Here is a 24035-nt window from a genome sequence, read left to right as displayed (position 1 = left end):
AATTACATTTTGAATAACAAAAAGAAAAAGAAATAACTTCCAGTATCAAAAACTACTATCCAATTCAGCAGAGATTTTGTTCATGTCACCAATGAACATATGAGGTTCCAACACACACCTTTGCTGTTTCGCTTTTGTCTTGGTAAGATCAGTGGAAATATCAACCAACGTTATGTGGGAACCACAGTCAGCCCTCAGTTGCAACCGTGGGTCAGGTACCAATCCAAAAGTTTGGCAAGTCAACTGAAGAGGTTTTGGTGAGAATCAATGGGTCATATGGAATTGAGAAATAGTGTATCATGTGTTTTATTGTATATATATTGTAGATTTATTTGTACATTGTTTACATCTTTTATAACAGTAAAATTTATAATAAACTTACATGTCTGTGTGTGTCTGTGTACATATATAGACAGACATAGAGAAATATATACACTCCCCCAACACAGAGGTGCACACACACACACATAGGCTTACATTTACTTGTCACCGTGGATCAGCACATCACAGCTTGCAGACACACGCCCCAGCCTGTCTGCTCCATGCAGCAGGTACACATCACCTGGCCAGTTTGAGCATGGGCTCAGGGAGGGCGCCTGTGCACCAGCTACTGTAAGGCCCAGCAAGCTGGCACTGGGTAGGGAGAAGCACTCGGGCTCACAAAAGGCCATTGATCCACCCACTGTGGCCTGGAGGGGGCCCTGTTGGCCTCACCCACTCAATGAGTTGGTGAGTTGGTGGCCCAGAGCCTGGCTAATGAGATAAAGGGACCCAGCTGTGCCCAGACATCAGGGATCTGGGGGGCCCTGGGCACCCCCGACTCTCAGCTCTGCCTGTCACCAGCTCCTGGACCAGGGCCCCGCTCTGGCCCTCTCCCAGGTGGGTGTTCTCCCCGGGGCAGGTGGCAGGGCGTGGACCACCCTCCCAGACTGTTCCCCTCAGGTCTTTCCCACAGTGCAGCCTGAGAGATGTTGTAAAAACAGAAGTCGACTTTTCCTCTCCCCTGCTTACAGCACTGTGTGGCTCCCCGGTGTTGTCAGGGTCCGTCCAGACCCTAGCTGGGGAATGAGGCTGGCCTGAGGCAGCCACTGCCTGGGTCCTGGCCTCTTCCGTCTGCCACCCTGCCCACCGCCGTGGCCCCAGCCACTATGACCTACTTTCATGTTTCGGGATGGCCCAGCTGGCTCAAGGCTCGAAGTGTGGCTCACGGGAGTCACTCCTGGGCATGGTCGCCCCACCTTCCCGCCCCTTCTCACCTGCTCTGTCTCCTGGATGTCCCACCCCTACCCTACCTCATCCTTTGGTGCTGTGGGCACTGTCCAGGCCCTGCAGTGCCGTAAGCGTGTCCAGGCAGACAGTGTCCTGGGGCAGGTGGGCCCCCAGGCGCCGCAGCTCTGTGCAGAGCAGGGGGAAGTCGTAATCGAAGCCATTGTGGGCCACCAGGCACACAGGGCCCTCCTGGCGGCTCAGGAAGGCCTGCAGCATCTGTACCACAGTGCCATCAAAGCCAGCCTTCCCGCACCTGCCCAGGCCCTCACGGCTCAGGCCGGTAATCTCACTGGCCTTGGCAGTGAAGGGGCGCTCTGGGCTCATGCACAGTGTGAGCTTGTCCATGACCCAGGGTGGCAGGGGGGCCCCAGACTCATCGCACTTGAGGTCCTCCAGGGAGGACTGGTGGACTGCGAACAGGGAGAGCTCGGCGATCTCAGGGTCCACGCTGGGGAGCCCAATGGCTTCCAGGTCCAGAAAGACAAACGTCTCGGCCCGTGGTCGCTTGGACACGGTGATGGTTTTCACAGAGACAGGGAAGCCTATAGCTGCCAAAATAAGAGGCAGAAGACACAGGGGCCAAAGAGATGGGGATGCCTGGCCTCAGCTGGCCACAGCTTTGCCCGTGGCCAAGGTCCTGACCCTTCTGGCTTCCCTTCTGGCTACCTCATGGGCCTTTCGGCTCTAGGAGCCATTTCTAAGACCCAGATCCAGAAAGACTGCTATGGGGCCTTCTGAACTGGGATCCAGCAACAGGGATCTGTTACTTCTGTCCAGGATGAGGCCTCCTAGGGTCTTGTCACCTGCCTTCATGGTGTCCCTCAGTCCCTCCCTGACCATCCCCACTGCTACCATCTAGTAAACAGCAAAAGGCAGGCCTGATATGCCCAGACCCTGGCATGGGGCCTCTGCCTTCTGGACCCCAAGGACATAGACAGGCAGTGTACCAGGCCCATGTCACCAGGGACTGCAGCCCAGGATGGCACCATCACCAGCACACTGTGGCCAGCAGCCTCAGGCCCAGCACCCGACAAACGTGCCCCTGGGATCAGCTGCTGGGAAGCAGACAAGCAAGCACCCAAGACAACTCTCCTGGGAATTCCCAGTCTCCCTGGCTTGGCCTCCTCCCGGCACACAGGTGGATCCAATTTGGATCTGACCCGATCCGGCCCCTGTTCTGCCTCTGGGCCCTGGCAGCTGGCCACACTGGCTTACCTGCAGCATCTGCTGGCTGGGTTCTTGGGCTACTAGACACCTGTCTCACACAGGCTGCTCTGGGCAGCCTTTAATCTGTGGCTGTGGCCTGCCCCCAGCCACCCATTGGGTAGGGAGAAGATCTGAGGCCATAGGACCTGTGCAGCCAGCTTGCCACCCCCTCGCTTGCTCACAGCTGCTGGGACACACACCCCATGTTTTTACAGGCTGAAAAGCTGGCTCCTGGGCCGCAGGCGGGCTCCCCACAGGCAGAGCACAGCCTGGGCTGGAAAAATGTGTCATCACAGGTGTCTCACAGGCATTAAGAGGAAACCCAAGCCCTCTGCCCTGCCTCCACGACTGATTAGGTCTGGCAGCAGCAGCCGGGCCTGCTGCCTTGGGTTCAACACCCAGCCCCAGGCTGGCGCCCTCCCAAAGGGGCATCTCCAGGGCACAGCTCCGTCACCAGGGTCAACCAAAGTGAGCTAGGAGGACAGGCCACAGTGTGGCCCCACTGACAGCAGCTGGGGTGCATCAGGGCAGTGGCCCCCCAACTTTGGGGGGCTCCTCTTCCTCTAGAGTATCTCAGGGGCCTGAAACAGAGGCTGCCAGGGAAGGAGCAAGGGAGGTGTGGTAGGTGGGAACAGCCCTCCACCGAGTGCCATGAGAGCCAGAGGCTCCAGGTCCTGCCTGGCCCAACTGGCTTGGGCCAGGGCGAAGGGCACAGTCAGTGTAGGAGGTAAGAGAAAAGGCCCTCCCTGCTCCAGGAGAGCAGATGGCACCATCCCTAGGACCTCATCCCCGGGCAAGCCATGCCAGCCTCCGGCAGCAGGTGCTCATAAGCCCGGTCTCCCACTGGGGCACAGGGAGGCAGCCGAGATGCCGGGGGAAGCCTGCCCGCAGCGGGCCCTCCAGTCTCCTGGGCTGTAAAGCTTTCAGGGAACCTGGACCACAGTGCCCAGGGGTCTACCTGTGCTCCCACTTCCACCGATGGCAGGGGACGAGCTCCCTGGAGCCTCCTGGTCTGGAACAGCCACAGGGGAATCAGGGAAATGAAGGTGCAAGTGAGACTGGCAACCAAATGCTTAGACAGGGGGGGAGGGGGCAGGGGGGGCCTCCTCCAGTGCCCTTCAGCCTGATGCTGAGCTGAGGGGGGGGCAGGGGACTCCACCGGGTGTGCCTGTCCCTGGGCTTGCAAGGAGGGAGATGGCTGTGACACAGCTCAGGCAGATACTGGGTGGCCCTGGAAAGCCCCGAGAGCTGCTTTCTGGCCAACCAGTCAGGCCACCAGCAAGAATTCCCCAGGTCGGTTCTGGGTGGCTTGGGGAGGCAGGAGAAGGAAGCACACGCCCCCACCGGCCACACACCAGATGCAGTGAGTGCCAGCACCCCCAAGGCCAGCCCAGGGTCGGGGGGAGGAAGCAGCAGATCAGGGCCTGGGGGAAGCCGTGGTCGCATTCAGCCAGGAGTCGTGACAAGACACAGCCAAGCTTAATGGGCGCTGGAATGTGGGGCGGGCAGGATGGGCAGGGAGGCAGTCAGGCAGAGCCACAGAAGCAAAAAAGTAGGCTGGAGGCAACTTCTTAAAACCTTGGCTTTCTTTTCTCCCCAGCTCACACCACCCAAACCCACCCCACCCCACCCCACCTCCACCCCCCACCATCCCCATGTTACCCTCCCCTCACACCCCCCACCCCCAGACCCCTTGCCAAAGAGCTGAAGGTGCTGAGCAGCTAGAGGCCATGTCTACACGGCAAGGGAACTGACTGCTGCTGCCTGGCTCTTCAGGGCGGAGCTCACTGCTCACAGGCTACTGTGGGCCTTTGTGCAGACAGTTGCTGAAGGTCTTATATTGCTGGGTTAGCTCTTCCATTTTGGTGGCTGCCAATGAAAGAGAATGGCAAATAGCAAGGTCAGTCAGTCCAGCTGTCCTCGGGCCCAGGGCACCCAGCAATGGGCTGAGCCAGGAGCCCTCGAGGGGGCCAGGGCCTGGTGAACTCCGATGGAAGCCCCTGGGGGCCCCAGGCAGAGTCCCCAGGCTGGGATTCACTGGCTTGGCTGGGTCCCTCCCCACCCCTCTCTGCAGAGCCCAGGAGTCAGGGAGGTTCATGATTTGGATGCTGTATGGATTTTGATCAGCCCTTCCTTTAGCTTGTCCGAGTCCATCCTCCAGGAGCTCGCCTCCCCAGCCCGTCCTCTGCCCTCCCACAAGGTTGGCAAGTGGTGTTCGGTCCTGCCCATCCCAAGGGTGAGTGCGAAGCTTGGGCATCATGGGGTGAGCCTGGGGGTGATGGCTGGGTGGGCGTCTCACAGAGAGGAAACAGGCCTGGCCCCAACGAGCCTTCCCACTCACCATCGCTGCTCCCTCCGAGGGCGCTCACATTTCTCTTACATATAGATAGGATTCGGGGGTGTCATTTCCCTTTACTAAGTCCTCAGATTCTCCCAATTTCCAGATGCTCCAGCCCTGCTCCTGGGCTCCCAGAGATCTGGGCATATCCTCAGCTCACATGTCGCCCCTCTGTCCCAGGCCCTCAGTGCTACATGGCCTTCTCTTGACTCAGGGTTTGGCCAAGCTGTGCTGTCTCTGGAAGCCTGGGCCCCTGACGCTGCATCCCTGCTACTGTGGATTATGGCAGGCTAGGTCTGGAGTGCGTCCTGGGGCTCCCTCTGGTCTGGACTCAGCCCTCAACTCTGCAACTGCCTCCCTCCTCCTGCCTTCCTTTCTCAGTGTCAGAGATCTCAGCCCATCTCTGTGCTGTTTTTCTTTGCCCTTGTTTATCTGCCCCTTGTCTCCTGAGTCTCAAGATGTTTTCTACTCAAGATCTGCCTAACTCTCTCCATGGATTGTTCTGAACACTTTGACAACCATATTTAACGCCTAAGAGTGTCTGCTTGCATTTTCTCCTTGCTGGTTCTTCCCAGTTTCCTCAGTATGTGTGAACAAGATGCTGAGTATGTTCATTCAAGTTGGTTGGAAAGTTCTCTTCTCTGAATGACCACTGCCTCTGGCGGTGGAAAAGGGTTGGGGCAAACACAGACGAAGCAGCAAGTGCAGAAGGAGACAATAGGGCAGGAGAGGCCCACGAGGGCTCTGAAGAGCTGCAAGAGTCCTGGGAATATGGAAGTCCACACACGTGCCTGGGGCTGTGCGGGCATCTGGAAGAGACCTGCAAAGGCCCTGAGCCCATGACTACTTGACCTTAAGGCAGAACCAACAGAGGTGCAGAGGAAGGAAACGTCAGCCATGTGGCTGAGTGTGGAGGAAAACCATAAAGCTATACACCCAAGTAGCTCACACAACTCCAAATGGGAGAAACTCAAAAGTGACCCCACACCAAGACTGTCAAAAGAGCCAAAGGGCAAGACAGATCTGAGAATGGAAGATGGAAGAGACTACGCCAGGGCCTCCATTATATGTCAATGAATGTGAGCGATCACAGACCCTCACTTGGGAGGTGCAGGCACTAGGACAGAATCCTCACCAAGCCGGGCCAGTGCTCAGCTGCAGGCAGGAAGTGGCTGATGGAGTCGCTAGTGTGCGAGGCATGTTCCATCTCTTAGCCTGGTCTGTGGTCACACAACTATCTGCTTTAAAGTCAGTGGCAATGGACTGAAGGGGGTTTGCCACAGCCCAGGGGACAGAGGCAACTTTTCACTTGTCTAACCCTGAGTTAAGACTCCTCCCTAAAGGCTGCTTTTTTCTTATAACAAAACACAACAACAATGAAAAACCTTCTCTGAGTGAGTATATTTTGCATAAGAAGAATAAACTTACTCAGAAACAAAGTTTAAAATTAAATGCAGACACAATTTTGACCTTACCCAATAGCAGGAAGGTGGGAAACAGCAAAGCTAGCCCCACAAATGGGAGGAACTGGCCTCATTGCCACGACGGCAGAACCTCACCTCCACAGAGAACCTCAACTGTTGAAACGAGTTCACTGCGACCTTTCTTAAAGGTTGACAATCAGAGGGAAATTCCCTGAGTGATACATGTTCACTGTAGAATATGTGAAGGCTGCAGAACAGGATAAAGAAACAGGAAATGAACTAAACGATCACAACAAACTGTAAAATTCTTCAAGAGATGAGAATACTAGACCACCATACCTGCCTCCTGAGAAATCTGCACGCAGGTGAAGAAGCAACAGTTAGAACCGGACATGGGACAACAGACTGGTTCCAAATTGGGAAAGGAGTACATCAAGATTGCATATTGTCACCCCGCTTATTTAACTTATAGGCAGAGTACATCATGCAAAATGCAGGGCTGGATGAAGCACAAGCTAGAATCAAGACTGTTGGGAGAAATATCAATAACCTCAGATATGCAGATGACACCACCCTTATGGCAGAAAGTGAAGAAGAACTAAAGAGCCTCTTGATGAAAGTGAAAGAGGAGAGTGAAAAAGTTGTCTTAGAGCTCAACATTCAAAAAACTAAGATCATGGCATCTGGTCCCATCACTTCATGGCAAACAGATGGGGAAACAATGGAAACTGTGACAGAATTTACTTTCTTGACAAGTTTATACTTGGTCTCCAAAATCACTGCAGATGGTGACTGCAGCCAAGAAATTAAAAATGCTTGCTCCTTGGAAGAAAACCTATGACCAACCTAGACAGCATATTAAAAAGCAGAGACATTACTTTGCCGACAAAGGTCCGTCTAGTCAAGGCTATGGTTTTTCCAGTAGTCATGTATGGATGTGAGAGTTGGACTATAGAGAAAGCTGAGTGCTGATGAAGAATTGATGCTTTTGAACCATGATGTTGGAGAAGACTCTTGAGAATCCCTTGGACTGCAAGGGGATCCAACCAGTCCATCCTAAAGGAAATACTCATTGGAAGGACTGACGCTGAAGCTCCCATACTTTTGCTACCTGATGCAAAGAGCCAACTCATTAGAAAAGACCCTGATGCTGGGAAAGATTGAAGACAGGAGGAGAAGGGGGTTACAGACGATCAGATGCTTGGATGGCATCATCGACTCAATGGGTAAGAGTTTGAGCAAGCTCTGGGAGATGGTGAAAGATACAAAAGCCTAGCATGCTGCAGTCCATGGGGTTGACACAGCTTAGCGACTGAATAACAAACGATCTAAATCCACCTCTGACTCACACAGAGAAAAATCAACATCCATGTGGTAGCTCAACTCCCACAATGGATTCCTCTGCATTTTTTCCCTTTAGAAAAGTAAGATCATACTGTGTATTTCATTTTCAACCTGCATTTTCCTTTTAACATTATACAGTATGCATTTCCTCATGTCACTGTAACCAAGTTTTGAAACAACAAATACTGTCCCACAATATACATATAATCAGTATGTACCCAAGCATTATCCAAGAATAAAACCTTGAATTATTCCCATTTGTCAGTATTGTAAATTCTGGAACAGTATAACAATAAATAATCGAAAGTGACCTACAGGCTCAGTAATAGAAAACGTTAAGCAAATTTTAGCTAATGTCTGAAAGGAAGTGTCTGACGACTGGAAATAAGACTTTGAAAACCTGGGTCAATGCTTAAAATGAGGTCCAAGGGAAAGAATATAATACTGTAGCATGATGTGAGTAGATTCAACTTATACAAAGAAAGAAAAAACGATGACAGCTGTACACCCATGGCTGATTCATGTCAATGTACGGCAAAAACCACCACAATACTGTAAAGTAATTAGCCTCCAATTAAAATTAATTAATTAATTTTAAAAAATGATGAAAGGAAACAGAATAGAGGGAAACAGACCAAAACATGAACACTGACCGCCTCTGGGCCACTGCGCTATGCAGTGCTTTAAATTTCCCTCTGCACAGCTTTAGAGAATCCCCATTTTCTACCATTCATGGTTTTCTTTTCAGATCTGTCAAAAGCATTTTTTAAGGGAAGGAAAACCTTAAGCATCATAAAAAGAAGAGAACAGGAATGGACCAGTCCCCAAATGCAGGCTGAGGTGCCCTAAGATGGCCCTGACCACCAATCGGGTGGCCACGGACACAGCAAGGGGTGACCACATACCTAGACTCATGACAGAGCTGTTGTTGCCCCAGCATATCTGCTCGTCATGCTGCTGGTTCGCCATGTGCACGGCTTTCACTGAGGTGCTAGTGACTTCCACGGCCGCCTTCAACAGCTTCAATGGAGGAACAGAGGGTGGGGACGTATAGACTTGAATGCCAGCGGTCTGACCCACAGGAGGCGTCTCCTGCTCCCCGCCCTGGTGGACACTGAACACCTGCCTCCAGCTGCAAGGACAGTCACCCACCAGAGCTCCCCAGCGTAACTCCCTTCCTCCTGGCCCTGCGGGGACGCCACACTATTTCGGATCCCACCCCACACTGGGGCCACACAAAGCCGGGGTAGAGGGCATTGCACTGTCCATTTTGCACAGATGGACAGTGTAAAAGTCAATGTCCCAAGGTCAAAGGGCCTTTCTGATGGGCGAGGACTGTGCCCTAACTCAGCCTGCTAGTAGAATAGCAAAGGACAAGCTTGTCAGAGGTTCAGAAGTCTGGGAGCTTTCTTGTGAGAACACCAAGGCCAGCGCCATGGGAGCCCTGAGTCAATGGTAGAGTGTCATGTGTGGCAAGTGTGCACATAATCATAACCAAAGCTAGCAGTCTGGGCTCCGAGGATCGGAGTCAATGCTGAGGCCATCAGCTCAGCTGTGTGAGGCTGCCTTTTTGTGTCTGTCCGAAATGGGTCGAGGGCCCAGACGGGCAAGCATCCGTCTGTCTGGCTGGCACTGCTCTGGGCCATGCGAGGACAAACACACTGTGAAACGCTTGAGCCTTTTGTGCAGACAGGCTGAGGCCAACACCAGGACAGAAGCTGTAGGCTGGGATGAGTCCCCAGCACAGACAGCACACACACTTCTTCTGCGCCTGCGGTTGTAGCTTGGTGGGCACCCTCCTGAAGGGCAGGGGGACCCAAGTGGGACATTCCCAGCACCCCTCCTCCCCTCTATAGCCCCAATCTGCCTTTAAGTTTCAGCCTGAGGCCTGGAGCCCAGAGCTCAGCCAGTCCCCGCCCTCGGGTGCCTCACTGGGGGTACAGTGGCCCCTGGGAGGGGCTGGGGAAAGGGCAACGCTTACTTGGCTGCACGACGTCAGGGTCTGATACACGGCCTGGATGATGGGGCCGCATGGGTGGAGGTAGGGGCCTGGGCGCTGGCAGTACTCGCCCAGCTCACCATCGTAGACTTGCAGGAAAGCCATGACGAGCTGATGGAAGTCAGAGATGACCAGGCGCAGCTTCTGGTCCAGGGTGCTGGCGTGGGCGCTGCCCACAGTGGCTCCTTGCTGTGCAAAGCACTGCAAAGTCAGGGGTGGAGGCTGTCCCACCTGCCATGGGGCACCAGGCAGAGCCCTAAACCCTTTGGAGAAGTGGGGGTCTGCTGGCCACTCCATGTTTCCAGAAACCGGGAGATGAACGGAAGACCGGAGGCCTGCAGGGACCTCAACGTCCTCCTGAGGACCTTAGCGGCAATGAGGAAAGGTCTGGGGCTGCAGGGAGGGTAGCGGGAGAAAGTCCAGGAAAAGCCCAGGGTGCCAGGACTGGCACAGGGCTCCCCCGCAAAGCTGGTCTTTTCCACTCCTGGAAAAGCCTCCCCTCTCCAGCCATCACATTCTAGAAGCTGAGCTGTTTGGCATGTGCGCCACCTCACTCAGGCCTCCCGACACGCTCGTCCGAGAGACAGGGCTGTCTGAGGCTTCAGGACATCGGGTGGGGGCCCCATGCAGCACCCCTGCAGCCGGCACCTCACCTCCACCCGGAGTGCCTGAAGCTTTGAGGCGCTCTCCTGCAGCTGCCGGGCCAGTTTTGCCACCTTCTCCTCCTCCAACTTGACCAAGGGGCTGGCCCTGCAGGGAGACAAGGGGTCACTTCTGCCTGGTGCCATCACGGGCATCGGGGCACCTGTGGACCACACACAGGAGGCTCCATCCCAGCCAACAGGCAACCTACACCTGCCTGTCGTCACTCTGCTTGTCAAGAAGAGGCTGCATGTCCACAGGCCATGATTCACACTTGGGTCTCAGGAGCGTCTGCAGGCAAGGGCTGGAGAAGAGCTCCCCCAGCAGCCCCTCGGTCTTCTCCCTGGTGTCCTCGAAGCACTCCTCTGCACTGTAAAGGCAGCCCCAGGGCCACACTGTCAATGCCAGAGACCAGCCGAGACTAGCGAAGGGGCCAGGAAAAGGCATCTCCTCCAGTCTGAGAGCCCACCCACCTGCAGGGACAACTCAGGTATCCATCCTCGGTGGGGTGAGCCTGCGTTCCCCTGGGATGGAGCATGGGGGGGGTTCCTGTTGGGAAGACTGCCCAGGGGGCTTGGAGGAGCAAGGGCGCCCAGTGGCCGATTCGGGCAGGGCCTGTGCCAACCTTTACCTGGGGCAGCTGGAGCCGCCGACACTCAGGCTGTGGACCACGTCCAGCAGCTGGTCCATGAAGTGCAGCTGCTTCTGGGCACAGGCCCGGCCCTGGGCAGGGAAGGGCACATGTACTCAGTAGCCCGATGTGCCAGGGGCCCCCTGCTGCCCCAACAGGCCAGCAGCCCTCCAGGCTTCCACCTGGCAGGCTTGTGGACAGGCTCAGGGCCCCTGGCACAACAAGACAGGTGGTGGATGTGGCCACGTCACATCTGCTAATTCGTGGCCAACGGGGACTCGTTCCCCCATAGGCCACACATAGCCAAGCCTTACAGCCAGAGTCCCTGAGCAGCAGTTGAGTCAATCCCCCACCCCAAAAGTGGCTGGGACACTCGGCCAGGAGCAGTCCGATTTAGAGCTCAACTCCTTCCAGAAAGGGGAAGAGGCCCGAGACCAAGCCCCATGATGCAAATTCAATCTTGGAGAGCCTGTGTGAATACGGGCTGTAAACACAGCCTGCTCTGAGAGCCCTGTGAGCAGCGGCTTTTAGGGTGGGCTGAGAAGGGGAGGGCCGAGGGGGCCCAGGCAGCCCCGGGGAGGCAGTAGACTGGGGGACAGGGTCACATTCTGCTGTCTTGTTTGTAGCTCAGTTCCCGTCCACAAGCCATCATGGTTGCAGATGCCTAGCACTCCCTGCGAGCCTGGCTCCCACCTTCGTAGCCACAGGGACAGGGCCGGTGCCTCTGCAAGATCCTGGCATCTCCGCCTCCATGCCCCCTGGCCTGCCACTGGGGGCATCACTACCTCGTGTTGCCTCCTTCTCCCAACCGGCCCCAAACAACACCGAGCCAGAATGATACACCCAAAGGGCACCCTGAGGGAAGGAGATGAGGAATGGGACACGGTCTAGACGGAGGAAAGCCTGGGCAGAAACATGAGACCAAGTGTCACTCAGGATTTCACAAAGCCTTGACCGGTGGCCTGGGCTGCACGCCAGCCCCTCTGCAACACACGGGCTACAAGAGCCCCACCAGCCTAGGAAAGGGTAAGCCGCCCCTCACAACCTATACACTGAAAGCTACAAAACGTCTCCAAGAGAAACTGAAGAAAACCAAACTACATGGAACAGCCCACGTTCAAGGATAGAAAGACTTATTAGGGGTGATGGTAATACTCGCCAAAGTGATCTACAGATTCAACACAATCTCCAGTAAAAGCTCAGTTTTGCACAAATTGACAAACTGATTCTAAAATTCATATGGAAATTCAAGGTACCCCTAAAAGTCAAGTTGGAGGACTGTCATGTTCACAATTTACTGCAAAGCTACAGTCATCAAGGCATTCTGCTACTGGCATAAGGACAGGCATACAGATCAATGGAATAGAATGGAGAATCCACAAATAAACCCTCACTTTTACATTCATCAATTTTTAACAAAGATGCCCAAACAGTCTAATGAGGAAAGAATGGTCTTTTCACTAAATGGTTGATTAACTGGAAAAACCAGACAGCCACATACAAAAGAATGAAGTTGGATACACACCTTACACCCATACATAAAACTAACTCAAAATGGGTCAAAGATCTAAATATAAGAGCTAAAAATACAAAACTCTTTCTCAACAAAACTCAAAACTTTTGAACTCCAAAGGACACATCTAGAAAGTGAAAAGACAATCCACAGAATGGGAGAACATATTTATAAATCAAATATCTGATGTGACTTGTATCCAGAATATATAAAGAATTCTTACATCTCAAAAATAAAAAGACAACCCAATTAAAAAGTGGGCAAAAGAACTGAATAGAGACATTACTCCAAAGAAGATACACAAATGACTAATAGGCATGTGAAAAGATGTTCAATACCATTAGTCATCAGAGAAATGCAAATCAAAACCACAATGAGATAGCCCTTCACACCCACCAGGATGACTCGTATAAAAAGATGAAAAATAACAAGTGTTGGTGATGATGTGAGAAACTGGAACCCTCACACAATGCTGGTGAGAATGCGAAATGGTACAACCACTTTGGAAAACACTTTGGGGTTCCTTGAAAAGTTTAACATATTCAAAGAATTCTGAAAGTTAGGTAATTCCACTCCTAGCTATTATATATACTGAAGAGAACTGGAAACATGTCTTCTGTCAAAAATGTATAAGGCACAGCCGGAGCATCATTATTTTTAAGAGCCAAAACATGGAAATAATTATTTCAAATATGCTTCTTGAATTTTAAGAGGAGGTGGCAGGGTTTCAGAATAGGTTTAAGGATAGCTGCCTTTGTATGGAAACCCATGGTAGGCAACACGTGGAGGAAAGTACATGGGCTCAGAAGCCAGAATGTTAGGTTCAAGAGGTCAGGCTGTGTTACAGAGTAACCTTGAGAGAGCTGTTTGTCACCTTCCCAGGGAGATGACATATGACAAGGACCTGCTGTCTGGGGGAGGAAGGGCATGACAGTTACTGGCACGTAAGCCAGAAAGCCTCCTCGACCTCCTCAACCAGCCCCTCACCTTGTCCTAGGAATGGCAGGGGTCCACCCAAAGGAATCCTATGGGTTCCTGCCCCAGGGGCTAAGGATGCTTGCTCCTAGGGAAGGAGCCTTCCCACAATCACCCCAGCATCATGGAGGCCCCCTGCCCAGAGGGACAGGGGGCTCTCTCTTACCTTCAGGAGCTCCTGGTCATCCAGCCCACACAACATCAGTTCATGGCCCAGTTTCACCATCTCTGCTGGAACACAAGGGTCCAGTTACCACAGACAGCCACCCAAACAGGGGGAGGCCAGGCACCCTGGCCAAGTGCTTCCCTGCTAAAGGACGTCAACAAGGAGGCAGGTGGCGGACACCCTAGGTTGCCAGCATAGCCTCCTGCTGTGTGACCTACACCTGGTCACTGCCCTTCTCTGGGGGCTAGATTCCTCCCTGCGATGAGAGGTTGCATTCAATGCTCTTCCACACAGGGAACGCTGGCTTCCAGCAGAAGCCCGCCAGCTGCCTGAGGAGCCCACAGAGGCCAGGGCATCTTCCAAAGATGCCACATGCCACCCTTTCAGACACCTTGGCAAGCCACAGCACAAGGAACCATCTCACATTTGCCAGTTTCATACAGGCCCTTCACGCCATCACACCCCTTCCTCTTGCAGGCAACCCTAGCAGGTGGCTACTCTTCCATTTCACAGATTAGGAAACTGAGGCCCTGTGTAGTGCAAGGACTCCTTGGCCACGTCTTCCAGGGAACCCTGGGCATTTTCTGAGGAACCAGCTGGTAGGCTATGACTTGGAGCCACAAAGCCAGGGGCCAGTACAAGCCCTACATCCCACCCAGTGCTGCAGCCCCTGACCCCAAATCCCTGCAAATGCCTACATCTGAGTCTCATCAAGTCCAGCAAATGGTCCCTTCACTAGAAATTCAGGATCTGGGCAGCATTCCCCTCCTCCAGCACCCCACACCCATCTCAGCACAGCAGGCCAGGGACCCTGTTAAGCCCACATTCAGGATTATACGGCCCTCCTTGGAATACAGGCCTGCGTCCTTCTGCAGTCCACCAGGCCTGGCCTGGTCTGGCCCTGTCGCCCCTCAGATCTCACCCCAGCCCTGGCCCTTTGCTCTGCCCTCTACCGCAGCCACCCTGGCTTCCTGGCTGTTCCTACCTCCTGCCTGGGTGCTTGTTTTTCTCTCGCCCCAACGCTGTTCTTCCTGAGATCTGCCTGCCTCACTTCCTTCATTCCCACGCGACTCTTGTTATTTAAAAGAGAGGTCTTCCCCAGCCATCTTATGTCAACAGTGCCACCCTTCTCCCAGCCCACCCAAGCACCACCCTGCCTTCACCTACCTTTGTTTATGGTGCTTCTCAGCATCTGACACACTGAGAAATGTCACCACCTACTGTGTTATCACCTGTCTCCTAGCTAGCAAGCAAGCTCCGCGAGAGCAGTGCTGGGTGCAGAGCGAGTGCTCCTTAAATGTGAACGGGTGACTTCTAATCCCCCTTCCGCATGTCACAGTTTCTCCCAATTACACTCTTACTCAAGCACTCATATCTACCACCTGCTCTGCCACCCAGGGCCCCCCCACAGGGTGGGCCAGGCTGAGCTGCTGACCCACACATTACCGAAGAGGAAACTGAGGCTAGGAATGGTAACACCATGGTAGGTGCCTGTGCGTGCGTGTTCAAGGATTCACTTGTGACCCGCTGACCAGGCTGGCCCAGCCTCCACGGGCTCCGAGACACAACCCATGTCAGCCTCGGGACAGGCCCCAGATAACTAATGTGGCAGGGCTAGCAGGGGCACGGATCAGGAATCTGGTGTCCAGCTCACCCACCCTGGGGCGGGGGTGGGGCAAACACAGACTCGCAGAAGGATGGACCTTCAGAAACACTGCTGTGTGGGTGAAGAGCTAGCCAGCGCCTTCAGAACTGCAATTTGCTCCCCTTTACCTAATGCTCATTGCTGGCTTAAGGACAGTTTCTGCCAAAAATGGATTGAAAAGAAGCAGTTCCGAGATAAGCCCCAATGGAGACCTGCCCAGGAATGCCTCATGTCATAGGCACGCACACACACCCAAGCACAACGTGGCCCGATCACTGGTGGCATCAGCAAAAATGGCTGTCTCTGCCCCCAAGCACCCTAGTGGATGGGCTGGCGGGGTCTCCTTCACAGGCACAAGGGAGGGCGGATCCCAGCAGGCTCTGGGGACATCCACTGAAAACACCAGTCCACTGTGCAAGCCACCAATCTGCTAAGGAGGCCATGCACCAGGTCAGAATGGCCAGAATCCACCATTCAACACGAAATTCCTATAACAGAGGAGACCCACCTTGGATTTTCACTTCAGCTGACACCCCCTTCAGCGAGCTGAACCTGTCGAGCCAGGAGGGACAGACCCTGCAGGCAAAGAGCAAAAGCAGTCAGGCCTGAGTGGGCTGCAGGGGGCCCTCACACCTCTCCTTACAGATGCTCTAAAAAGGGAATCTTCATATCCAGGTGCTAAACAGCACTGGAAAACTCACTTTAAAATGGATAATCTTATGTGATTTCAACTCCATAAATCTATCAGCGAAACACAAAACCAAACTATTTCTGAAAATTCACCTCAAAAACGTAAATTTGAGTACTAACATTAAAATTCTCACAATAAAAACATGAAAGGACTGCCCAAGAGGAAAGAAAACTGAATTCCTCAGAGCTCTGACACCTTTCCAGGAGGAACCCAGGGGCTGGCTTTGCTTGCAATCACGGTGCAGATCTGTTTGGAGAATGTGCGAAAAGGACCTCCCTGGTCTGGCATCCTTGCAGGCCGGGCCTGGGCCCCTCCTTGCATGTGGCTGACTGCCCTTCTCCACCTGCAGGGCTTTCTTCCCACCCAAGCCAAGCACACCGAGTTGGCTCCAGCTGATCCGGCGAAGCCCACAGCTGGCTAACATTCGCCGCCCCAGGGAAGCCATGGGAAGGCTGGACCCACCTGCAGCCACATTGGCATCCCTCCATCACTGCAGGTCCTAGACGCAGTCCTTCTGCTGGGCTCTCACCTCCCAGACTCTGGGCTCACCGAGGCCAGGAGCCAACTTTCTGCTGTGTACTTCTAGGCCCTAACAAACACAGCAGCCAGCACTGAAAAGGCGGCTGGTAAGCATTAACAAATGAATGACCACAGCCTCTTGTCACAGACTAATCCATGAGTAAAGGCCCATGCCTATCTCTTTCAACAGAGGGGCGTTTTCTGTTCTTAAACTAATATAAGTCAACAGGCAATGATGCTATCCAAGGTCACAGCTCTGAGCCATTTGAGGGCTCCTAGCATGGGGGGGGCTCTGGGATCACAGTCCCAGCCTCCCAGGTGGGGAGACAGCCATTCCACCTGTCCCCTTGGCCTGGTGGAGCCCCAGCCTTGACAATACCACACAGATAAACAGGAGAGTAGCCACTGGTAAGCATCTTGCCTTAAGATGCCAAGGTGAAGGGTGGGATAATTTGAGAGAATATCACTGAAACATGTCTATTACTATATGTGAAATAGATCGCCAGTCCAAGTTCAATGCATGAGACAGGGCACTCAAAGCTGGTGTACTGCAATGACCCTAAGGGATGGGATGGGGAGGGAGGTGGCGGGGGTTCAGGATGGGGGTTCAGGATGTACAACCATGGCTGATTCATGTCAATGCATGGCAAAAAACCACTCCAATATTGTAAAGCACTTAACCTCCAATTAAAATAAGTAAATTAATTTTTAAAAAGAAGATGCCAAACTGATGGGCAGAACCACTTCCAGACACAGACCACATGCAATACACCAGCAGGCGTCACAAGCGACACACAGCCCAAGTCTCCCACTGGGTCTCCTCTGTGAGGGGGCCCAGTCTGAACATGGCAACCCCAGCCATGAGGTCCAGGCCTGGCGCAGCAGTCAGGCCATGTGAAGGGCACTCCAGCTCCTGGCCAGGGAGCCCCAGGATAACTGGGCCAGGAACCCGCCAAGCTCTAGCAGGGTTGGGGCCCAGGCCTCACTCTGCGGACCTGCTGACTGTCTCATCATCATGGTGGGAGACGACGGTGCAGGTGTTTGGTGGAAAAGGCTCACTGTTCTTTCCCTGTGGCCATACCTGCCCCAACAAGGCTGGGGGGGGAGCCCTGGGAGCTAGTGGGGGCCACCCTGACCCCTCCACCGCAGGACTGCAGGGAAGAGGTGGGCAGGACAACAGCCTCACCTGTGCTACCTGTCTTAAATTACTCATTAAGGCACCCATTCCTTCTGTCAAAGAGGGCTGGGCCAGAAGGGGCAGGAGAGGGAAGTGCCACCATGTGAAAAGCTGGGAAGCTGGCCCTGGGCCTGGTTGCCAGGCAACATTCCCACTCACAAAGCGCCAGAGAGCCAAGAGCCCTCACTGATCCATTAGGCTGGACCACAGCAAACCACTTCAACACACTCAAGAATAAATCCCCGAAAGCCTAAGTGACCTCACTCGGAAAGGACTTTCATTAAAGTTGCTTTTCCTGAAGCAGCAGGGAGCAGGGCAGAAACTAACGGTGCTCAAGGCCTCGAAAGCAAGTAAAGCTCCTTGGGCGCCAAGGAAACCCAAGAGAGTTGAACTCAGCGATCCAGGGGCCCTGTGGCTCTGCCTTGCCCATGCTGAGGGCCAGCTTGGCATACAAGCCACCAAGACTACCATGCCCAACCCCACCCCCAGTCAATGCTGCATGCAGTTCCCAGGTTCTACCCGGAAGAAGGTGAACAGGTGGACCTAAACGAGGCTGAAATGGTGAAGCCATATGCAAACAAGCCAAGAGGAAATTGGGAGAAACTGGACTCTGTGAAATCCTCTTTGGCCATCAAGAGGCCTACAGCACTTCTGCCAGCTTGGGATCATAAAAATCAATTGGACATTCCCTGGTTGTTTCTTAAAAGGATTATTTCTTGTATTTAAAAAAGCACTAAAAGCATCTGAGGGCCGCAGCCAGACTCTCATCCATTGCCCCCCTGGCCAGCAGAGGGACCTGGTCCCCAGTTTCCACCTGGGCCATGCAACTTTGGGCTGCCTCCCACAAGAGCCTCTCTAAGGCCTGACTTTGGCCCCCCTCCTGTGTTCAAGATCTCCAAACTAGCCCAGGCCATCCTCACTTCTATCCCTGGTTCCTGGACCAGGCACTAGTCCTTCCGGGACCAACAGTGCTTGTCACGTGAGCCACTGCCATTCCAAGCCAGGCTCCAGTCTTTTACCTGCCTCTAGCCTCTCCCCTCCAAACCCAACTGCCACAGAACTCCCAAGTCACCCTGCCAAAAATGCCAATTTCACATGTCACTCCCCTGGTCCCAGGTTCTTTCTGCCATTCAAGCCACTGCTGCCTGATTCTCTCTCCCACACCTTGACTCCCCACTCCTATGGAAACCAGTGTCCGCCATGACCTGTTCCTTCCCAGATCAAATGCGACCTCCTCCATGCCAACATCCCAGCACTCAGACAACAGAGGTGTGCCCAACACTGGGATTGGTGCGTGAGCCTTCTGCACCCCCAGTTCCTTTGAGACACCCATCAGTGTCTGAGGAATGGTACCCCAGTGAGCATGTGTCTGGGTGCCCACTTGTCACCTCAGACCCTAGAGCACATCTCAAGTATGTGCAACACCATACTGCGACCTGGGGCTAGTGGCTGGACACATGGTGCAGCTGTGTGTGTGTCTGTGTGTGCCTGGCACCATGTGAGGGAAGCCAAGTCTGCTCAGGTCCCTACGTGGCACACATACAGGATCCTACACAGCCTCGAGTACTCTTGCCTGGAAAACCCCATGGATGGAGGAGCCTGGTAGGCTGCAGTCCATGGGGTCGCTAAGAGTCGGACATGACTGAGCGACTTCACTTTCACTTTTCACTTTCATGCACTGGAGGAGGAAATGGCAACCCACTCCAGTGTTCTTGCCTAGAGAATCCCAGGGACAGTGGGGCCTGGTGGGCTGCCATCTATGGGGTTGCACAGAGTTGGACACGACTGAAGCGACTTAGCAGCAGCAGCAGCATACAGCCTTCAAAAGTCCCAGGGCAAAACGTGTCCATCTTTACCCTGGACGCTCATAGCCTCTTGAGCACACCCCTGCCAGAGCCCTCAGCCTGTTGGCTCTGTCTTGGCCTGTTGTCCTGTCTGGCTCTCCAGAGCACTTGGAGCTGCTGGTGGGAAGGCACTGGGATTGGTGCCTGAGCCTTCTGCACCCCCAGTTCCTTGGGGACATCCATCAATGTCTGAGGAATGGTACCATGACCCAAAGGACTGGTAAATGGGGTCTTGGCCCTGGCTTGCCACTCCTCGGTAGTAAGACTCCAGACAGTTCTTGACTCCACTCTGAACATCAGCTTCTCAGTCTGAAAATGAAAGGTCTGAAGTACATCATTTCCCAGATCCCTGCCAGCTCTGAAAGTAGTAGTTACAGCCAGAAAAATGCTCAGAAGCCAAGCTCAGCTACAGCACGGCTATGAAGAGACAAGCTGAAGCACTCTCCAGGGCACTTTCTCCCCAGATCTAAGCACGGCTTCACTTTTTATCTAAGCAGGTGACTAAAGTCGGTGGGCACCTTCTCATATAAAGAAGAAATCCCATCTTCCCCTGTGGGTTGAGTGGTATCTGTGTACCCCAAGGGTGGGGGATGAAGAAGGCAGGTTGTTACCGTGTGCACATCCACTCCAAGATTTCCAAGCGGTACTTCGAGGGGCTACACAGCAGTTCCTGAATGGTCTTTGGTTCTGTGATATAAAGACCGTCAAGGAAGGGGCAGTTGAGGTCCTAAACAAGGAAAGGGAAAGCCAGGAAGTTTTAGAAAGGCAACATCAGCAAAAGGTTGAAACGCAGAGCAGTAATCACACTCTCAGTGCACCTCCATTCACACACGTTCCCGGCCGCTGAGCAGCCACCAGGCAGGTGACACAGACCCCCGGCCCCGGACCACGGGTAGCGGTCTTGATCACGCCCAGAGTTCAGTCCCCGTCATCTGCAGCTCCAGGTGCCCACCACTTCGCGTCCTTTTCCAAGCCCCTCTCGAGGCAGAAGCGGTAGTTTGACTTGGTAGCAACTATGGGTTACGGCGAGATTCCAATATCGGCCATGGAGCAAAGGGAACCGGGAGAGGGCCCACGGGGCCGATCATGGACGGGGGAGGGGGCGGGCGAGGGGAGAGGTGTTGCGGAGGGGAAAGGAGAAGGGATGAGGGGAGAGCGGGTCGCAGCCCCGCAGGGAGGGCGTCTTCACCACCGCTGTCACGGCATTTGCTGCAGAAAACTCAAAGCCGGAGGCATGCACTCCGCCCATCTGTCTCCCCCAGACCCTGCGACCTCCTCCTAGAAGCCAGGATTTGTGGCCCCATACCCCCGCCACCCGCCCCTGCGCTCCTTCCGCACGCCAGGCCTTAAAGCATCCGCGGGACAAAAGTTCAGGCTTCTGAACTCCCAGGCACGGGCCACGGAGACAGCAAAGTGAAAGCCTGGGGCCGCCCAGGGAGCGGAGACGGACGTCCTACGAACCTCCCCCCGGCAGAGGCGCCACCGACTTCTGCAGCCCCGCCACCCAGACCCCGCCGCCTGGGGCAGCTCCCAGAGCCTCGCGGCACCTTCAGCTTCGCGAAGACCTCTACGGCCGCCTGGAACGAGCTGTCGTCACTCTCACCCTCGTAGCCGCCTCCGCTGCCGCCGCCACCGACAGGACCCAACTCGGCCATGTTTCCCGCTCAGGGCCGCACCCTGCCCACGCCCCCGGCTGACTGGCCGGCCCAGCTACCAATCAATCGCGAGCCTAGTGTCCCTCCCGCCTACCCGCCTGCGCTGTAGCCGGGGCATTGCGCAGAGACGCATCCCGCCCCCTCCTCCACCATGCCTTCCCATTGGGCAGCGTCTGCGCTCAGGAGGCTGACCTCGAAGAAATGGGGAGTAGCCGGGGCTGGCGCTCGGTCCCAGCCTCACGCGCTAGGCTCCAGCCAGCCGGCCCGGGGCGGAGGAGGCGGCAGGAAGAGCATCGTCCAGGAGAGGGCGCTCCTGCCCTCTTCCCGCGGTTAGACGAAGGGGGAACCTGGGTGACGGGACAGAACTGGGACTTCAGCGTCCCACGTCCCAGCGCGAGTCTCTGTTTCCGTTTGCCCACACTCACGGCTGTAGTTAGAAAGAGGTTTTGTGGATTCGAATCTGGCCCAAGCTGTGTGTCTTTGGGCAGGTTACCTAACCTCTTTGTGCTTCCTTGCACGCACCTAATGTGGATACTGAGAGCACTTACCTCATTGGGTTGCTATGAGGGTGGAATGAGGTAATAATTTCTATAAAATACCCAGGGAAATACCTGGCATGTGAAAAGCACTATGTACATGTTTACTATTATTATGCTCCTTTCACCTTCCCCTCCTCCAGCCTCTTTGACCTTCTGGAAGGTTCTGTGTCTCCTTCGTGCCCTGCCCACTTACAAATGTCTTTGCACCTCTCAGGCCCCTCAAACTCAGTGAGTCTGAAATGACATTTGTCAGCCTGTCCTCTGCCACACCTCCAAAACCCCCAGCTCAGTGAACGCCCGCATCCCAGGGACCTGCTGATCAGATGAGGTAGGAAGGAGATGGAGGGTGGCTGATGCTCAGGGAGTGGGAAACCAGCAGCAAGGAGCTGCTGCCAGCCCTCCTTGATTCTCTCCAGAGTCTGTCCCTGCTCAGTGCCCCATCCTTCCATCTCCTGGAGGATGGCATCAGGGAGCAGGGCTAGAGGCCAGGAGACCTAGGGACCTGGCAGGAGGCGACTTCAGTCCTCTGAGTGACAGGAGAGGACTCAGCCATGTTCTGGAAGAAAGGGATGGGCAGGAGTCTGGGCTAAGAGGAAGGGACCCCAGCCTGGCCTTGTGGAGCAGGGCCTGATTCCCTAGTGAATGGTTTGGAATTCCAAGCTATTCTGAAAAAACAGAGCCTCTAAACTTGAGCTGAAGGATGCCCCAGCTTAGGGACCCAGGGACTCAGAGATTTGCAAAAGCACTGTAAGGTCCCTTCCCCTCCAATGTGGCTGCTGACTTGGGCTCTTCTCACCGCTGAAGGCTGTAGGGGGCTTTTGGATTTTTTGTTTTTTGTTTTTTTCAATCTTTTTTTCCCCTCTTTTTCTGTTTTTGTTTTTCTTTCTTTTTAAAAAATTTCATTTCCATCACAGCCCCAGCTCAGACATTCAAATTCTTGTGGGTTTTTCTGTGGATCTTTCCTAGGACTAGGGAATTTGGCGGGAGAAACTATGGCAGTGTGGTGGCCTCCCCACCCTCCCCATATCCTCTGCTCCTGAAGATCAGGAAGAAACCAGCCCCTGTGTATTCTGGAAGAAAATTCCCCTTCTCCACCCAGCTCTATGGAGCCAGTAGTCTAAACAGCCCTTCCCCGACTCAGCAGCTCTGTCCATGGCACAGGATGGGATGTGGTGGGATTGTCAGGGCCTTGATGGGAGAAGACCATCTCAAAGGGTCACTCAGGTCCATCCCCTGCATGGAGAGCCCACTGGCCAGCCCTCAGCTCATAGAAATGGCAGCAGTAGGTCTCAGCTTCCCCTCCCACACCACCCCCAAATCATGGTGCCTCCCAAGCCTCATCCACCGGAAAGACTGGAGACTGGGATGGGAACAGAGACTACTGGGCCTCTCTGGGTGGGGTAGAAAGGCCTGCAGAGTGGTAGACGCCTCTGGAAATGTGGACTCAAACTCAATACAAGGAAGCACTTCTCTCAGAGGGCACTGTCAAAAACACTAGCTTGGCTGCCTGGGAAAAGGGAGGGAGCTCTCTGTCTTGGAGGTATGCAAGCTCAGGGAGGCAGGGAGGGATGTGGACAACTCTGTTAGGGGGTATGCCTGCCCAGAGCTCCTGGCTTCTGTGCAAGAGGCCTGGGCAGGTCAAAAGCTGAAGGATAATGTCCGCCTGAGAGGGGATGGGGCTGGGTGTGGGGGGCATGGATGTCAGCAGAGACCGCAGGGCCCTGTGCAGACCTGAGAACTGAACCAAACTCCTGATCATGGGGGAAACTTGGCCATGTGTCAGTGCTTGGAAAAGAGGCTGGAAAATGAGACCAGTTGACAGGTACTGGCCTCACTGTGTCAGGGATGGGCTGGCAGCGAGCGGTGGTGGCTGAGGCAGCCAGCCACGTGACGCACCTTGCCTTGTGCCTTGGGCACAGAAATGTATAGTCAACCAGGTGGCTTCGCCCCATGGCCTCCCTGCCCTGGAGCAGTGGGGCGCTGGCAGGAGCTGTACAGGGCATTGGGTGAGAGGAAGGGCCTCGAGAGCATCTTGGCCCCAAAGTTGCAGCTGCCATTAGCAGCAGACCCCAGGGTTCTGGGGGAATCTGAACCAGGTCCCCCCCTCAACAGCCAATCAAAGAAAGTGGAAGTTCAAGGTTTACCTCTCCAGTAAGGAAGAGACTTCCCTGTAGCTCAAATGGTAAAGAATCTGCCTTTGAGGGTTCAATCCCTGGGTTGGGAAGTTCCTCTGGAGAGTGAATGAGTGAAGTTGCTCAGTCATCTCTGACTCTTTGCGACCCCATGGACTGTAGCCTACCAGGCTCCTCCATCCATGGGATTTTCCAGGCAAGAGAACTGGAGTCGGTTGCCATTGCCTTCTCCAGGGGATCTTCCCGACCCAGGGATCGAACCCGGGTCTCCCACATTGTAGACAGACACTTTACCAACTGAGCCACCAGGGAAATCTCCTCTGGAG

General features: G+C 54.4%; 2 protein-coding genes across 5 annotated transcripts in view; both read right to left on the bottom strand.

The window, feature by feature from the left end:
• Positions 1-292: 292 nt before the first annotated feature.
• TREX2 (three prime repair exonuclease 2) lies at positions 293-2082 on the bottom strand. The gene is made up of 2 exons (XM_070366567.1): positions 2037-2082; positions 293-1871 (listed from the first exon to the last, which is right to left on the bottom strand). Exons 1-2 carry the CDS (start codon positions 2080-2082, stop codon positions 1294-1296), a joined length of 624 nt encoding a protein of 207 aa, XP_070222668.1. The 3' UTR covers positions 293-1293.
• Positions 2083-4155: 2073 nt separating this feature from the next.
• Positions 4156-24035, bottom strand: part of HAUS7 (HAUS augmin like complex subunit 7) — a 36511-nt gene continuing 16631 nt past the window's right edge. Inside the window, exons 1-10 of one of the 4 annotated variants that reach the window (XM_070365338.1) lie at positions 20931-21081; positions 19995-20110; positions 15661-15728; positions 13508-13572; positions 10854-10945; positions 10434-10592; positions 10234-10330; positions 9563-9781; positions 8487-8601; positions 4156-4344 (exon numbers count right to left, since the gene is read on the bottom strand). In XM_070365338.1, the coding sequence (XP_070221439.1) occupies positions 4274-4344; positions 8487-8601; positions 9563-9781; positions 10234-10330; positions 10434-10592; positions 10854-10945; positions 13508-13572; positions 15661-15728; positions 19995-20110; positions 20931-21038 (1110 nt within the window). In that variant the 5' untranslated portion in view covers positions 21039-21081 and the 3' untranslated portion in view covers positions 4156-4273. Of the gene's footprint in view, positions 4345-8486; positions 8602-9562; positions 9782-10233; positions 10331-10433; positions 10593-10853; positions 10946-13507; positions 13573-15660; positions 15729-19994; positions 20111-20930; positions 21082-24035 lie in introns of those variants that run through there. The other 3 variants (XM_070365340.1, XM_070365339.1, XM_070365341.1) reach the window with 3 other exon arrangements.

This window comes from Bos mutus, chromosome X, assembly GCF_027580195.1.
Source record: "Bos mutus isolate GX-2022 chromosome X, NWIPB_WYAK_1.1, whole genome shotgun sequence".
Classification (NCBI taxonomy): Eukaryota; Metazoa; Chordata; class Mammalia; order Artiodactyla; family Bovidae; genus Bos; species Bos mutus.
The sequence above is the reverse complement of the archived record's forward strand: the minus strand, read 5'-3'. Positions and strand labels throughout refer to the sequence as shown.

What these genes read in the sequence shown, in the direction of transcription:
- TREX2 (XM_070366567.1), bottom strand. Translation starts at nt 2,082, where the DNA reads ATGAAGGCAGGTGACAAGACCCTAGGAGGCCTCATCCTGGACAGAA. An exon ending in AGGCCTCATCCTGGACAGAA is followed by an intron (nt 1,872 to 2,036) that starts GTAACAGATCCC and finishes TGGCCAGCTGAG; the next exon opens with GCCAGGCATCCCCATCTCTT.